The 2,376-nt window shown below is 45.5% G+C and overlaps 1 protein-coding gene across 1 annotated transcript in view; it reads right to left on the reverse strand.

Annotated features, from left to right (window-relative positions):
* The window catches only part of LOC108792252 (HHIP-like protein 1), a 29,391-nt gene that overhangs the window by 11,888 nt on the left and 15,127 nt on the right, over window positions 1–2,376 (reverse strand). Inside the window, exon 3 of the mRNA XM_018562989.1 lies at window positions 711–854. Coding sequence (XP_018418491.1) covers window positions 711–854 — 144 coding nt within the window. The remainder of the gene's footprint in view (window positions 1–710; window positions 855–2,376) is intronic.

Genomic DNA, 2,376 nt, shown 5'->3' on the forward strand with positions numbered 1-2,376 from the left:
CCCCACCCCACTCTTGTAGCAAGTCCTCTCCTGTGTTGAACCTGAATACTCTCAGTTCCCTGTAAACTTGCATCTTGACAAAATAACCATTTGAAGCTGCAGCAGCTATCTTGAGCCTGGCTTTATTTTCTGTCCTCACCACCTCCATCATTCATCAATCACTTCTCCTCCTCATCCTTCCATCATTGGCTCCCCTCTGCTTCTCTTCCACCTCCACCAGCCAGTCAGCATCTCACTGGGCCCCGGCCCCGCCTCCTCCTACTCCACCCAGCAGCTCTCTAATTTGACACATTTGGCAGCCAAGGCAGAGGATTCTGTCTAGCCCGGCTTGCCTCACTGATTTGGGGGGCAGCGTTTTTTTTGCCACCCCACTGTAAAGTTCTGCCCACCGCCTTGTTTGCCCTGCGGTGGTACGCCTCTGCCCCTCTCGCAGCTATTAGCTTTCTCAGCCATCAATCATTTTGTTCCCAAGCTTCATGTGAAAGTACACATCCCTGGAATCCCTTTAGATGTGCCTGCAACCAATCAACAGAGTGCACAGGTAAAATGTGCAGCAACCAGCAGGGAGAAGCAGGCACATCAAAAGGAATACAAAACCAGCTGCACAGAATAACAAATCATTTGGCAGGTAAAACAGTTTTCCTTTATGTAACTAACGTGCATATTTCAGTTACAGTTATTTTAGTTTGCCTTCAGTGTTCTGTACTCACTTGTTTTGGGCATTGCCAAACTCTCCAAATGGATCACCAGCTCTTCCTCCATCCCCAGTGAAGATATATAGGTATCCATCGATTCCAAACAGTATTTGCCCCCCGTTGTGGTTGGATGCAGGTTCTGTAATTTCTAGGATTATTCTGAAAGTACAGACATGTGATAGGCTGTAATCACTCTGTAATGTGCACAATATATAAAAGTATTTATCCATACCGAACACTGAATTATGTTATGTCTGCTTTGTCTGAAAGCAGGAATGGAATGGCGCAGTGCACAGCCAAAGCCCATGTACACAGATTTCCCGCAATATGGTTGGCTGTAGGTCAGCCTTCAAACTATGCTCATTCCTCGACAAGCTACTCCAATACATCCCATACGTCCCATAACAAGGCGTAAAAACTGGTGGCCAGGGAAAGAAAACAGAATCAATGGACTGAAGGGTCATACTGGGTACATGGTATTCTATGCCTTCTGTGCTGTCTGTAGTACTGGGTACATGGCATTCTATGCTGCCTGTAGTACTGGGTACATGGCATTCTATACCTTCCCTGCTGCCTGCAATACTGGGTACATGTTAATCTATGCCTTCCTTGCTGCCTTTGGTACTGAGTACATAGCATTCTATGCTGCCTGCAGTACTGAATATGTGGCATTCTGAGTATTCTATGCTGCCTGCAGTACTGAGCACATGATATTCCGAGTCTTCTAGAATGTCTGCACTGCAGTACTGAGTACATGATATTCTGAGTCTTCTAGGATGTCTGCACTGCAGTACTGAGTACATGATATTCTGAGTCTTCTAGGATGTCTGCAGTACTGAGTACATGATATTCTGAGTCTTAAGGTGCCCATTCACTGCACGATTATCGTACGATAATCGTATGTGATTATCGTACGATAATCGTATGTGATCGGGTTTTCGTACGATAATCGAGCAGTGTGAACGGTGACGTGCGACCGTTTCTACTGTACGGTCGCACGTCTTCTGTCGAACCAGCATGTTCGAAAACCAGCCGGGAATCGTACGATTCTCGGCTGGTTAGAACGGTGCTCGGAAGATAAATGCTGAACGGGTCGGTGTGCGCACGCGCACACTGCCCGTTCAGCATTGCGGTCATCGGAAGCCCGCCCCTCAGGGGGGCGGGCTTGCGATGATCGAGAGTGCGATCTGCCTGTCCAAGATAGGCAGATCGTACGTTTTTTTAATCCCTTTACAACCATCGCAAGACTAAAGTCTTGCGATGGTTGTAGAGTGTATGGCCACCTTTATAGGATGTCTGCAGTACTGAGTACATGATATTCTGAGTCTTATAGGATGTCTGCAGTACTGAGTACATGATATTCTGAGTCTTATAGGATGTCTGTAGTACTGAGTACATGATATTCTGAGTCTTCTAGGATGTCTGTAGTACTGAATACATGATATTCTGAGTCTTCTATGCTGCCAGTAGTACTGAGCACATGATATTCTGAGTCTTATAGGATGTCTGTAGTACTGAGTACATGATATTCTGAATCTTATAGGATGTCTGTAGTACTGAGTACATGATATTCTGAGTCTTATAGGATGTCTGTAGTACTGAGTACATGATATTCTGAATCTTATAGGATGTCTGTAGTACTGAGTACATGATATTCTGAGTCTTCTAGGATGTCTGTAGT

Source organism: Nanorana parkeri, unplaced genomic scaffold (genome assembly GCF_000935625.1).
Source record: "Nanorana parkeri isolate BGI_ZX_2015 unplaced genomic scaffold, ASM93562v1 scaffold620, whole genome shotgun sequence".
In the NCBI taxonomy this organism is placed as follows: domain Eukaryota; kingdom Metazoa; phylum Chordata; class Amphibia; order Anura; family Dicroglossidae; genus Nanorana; species Nanorana parkeri.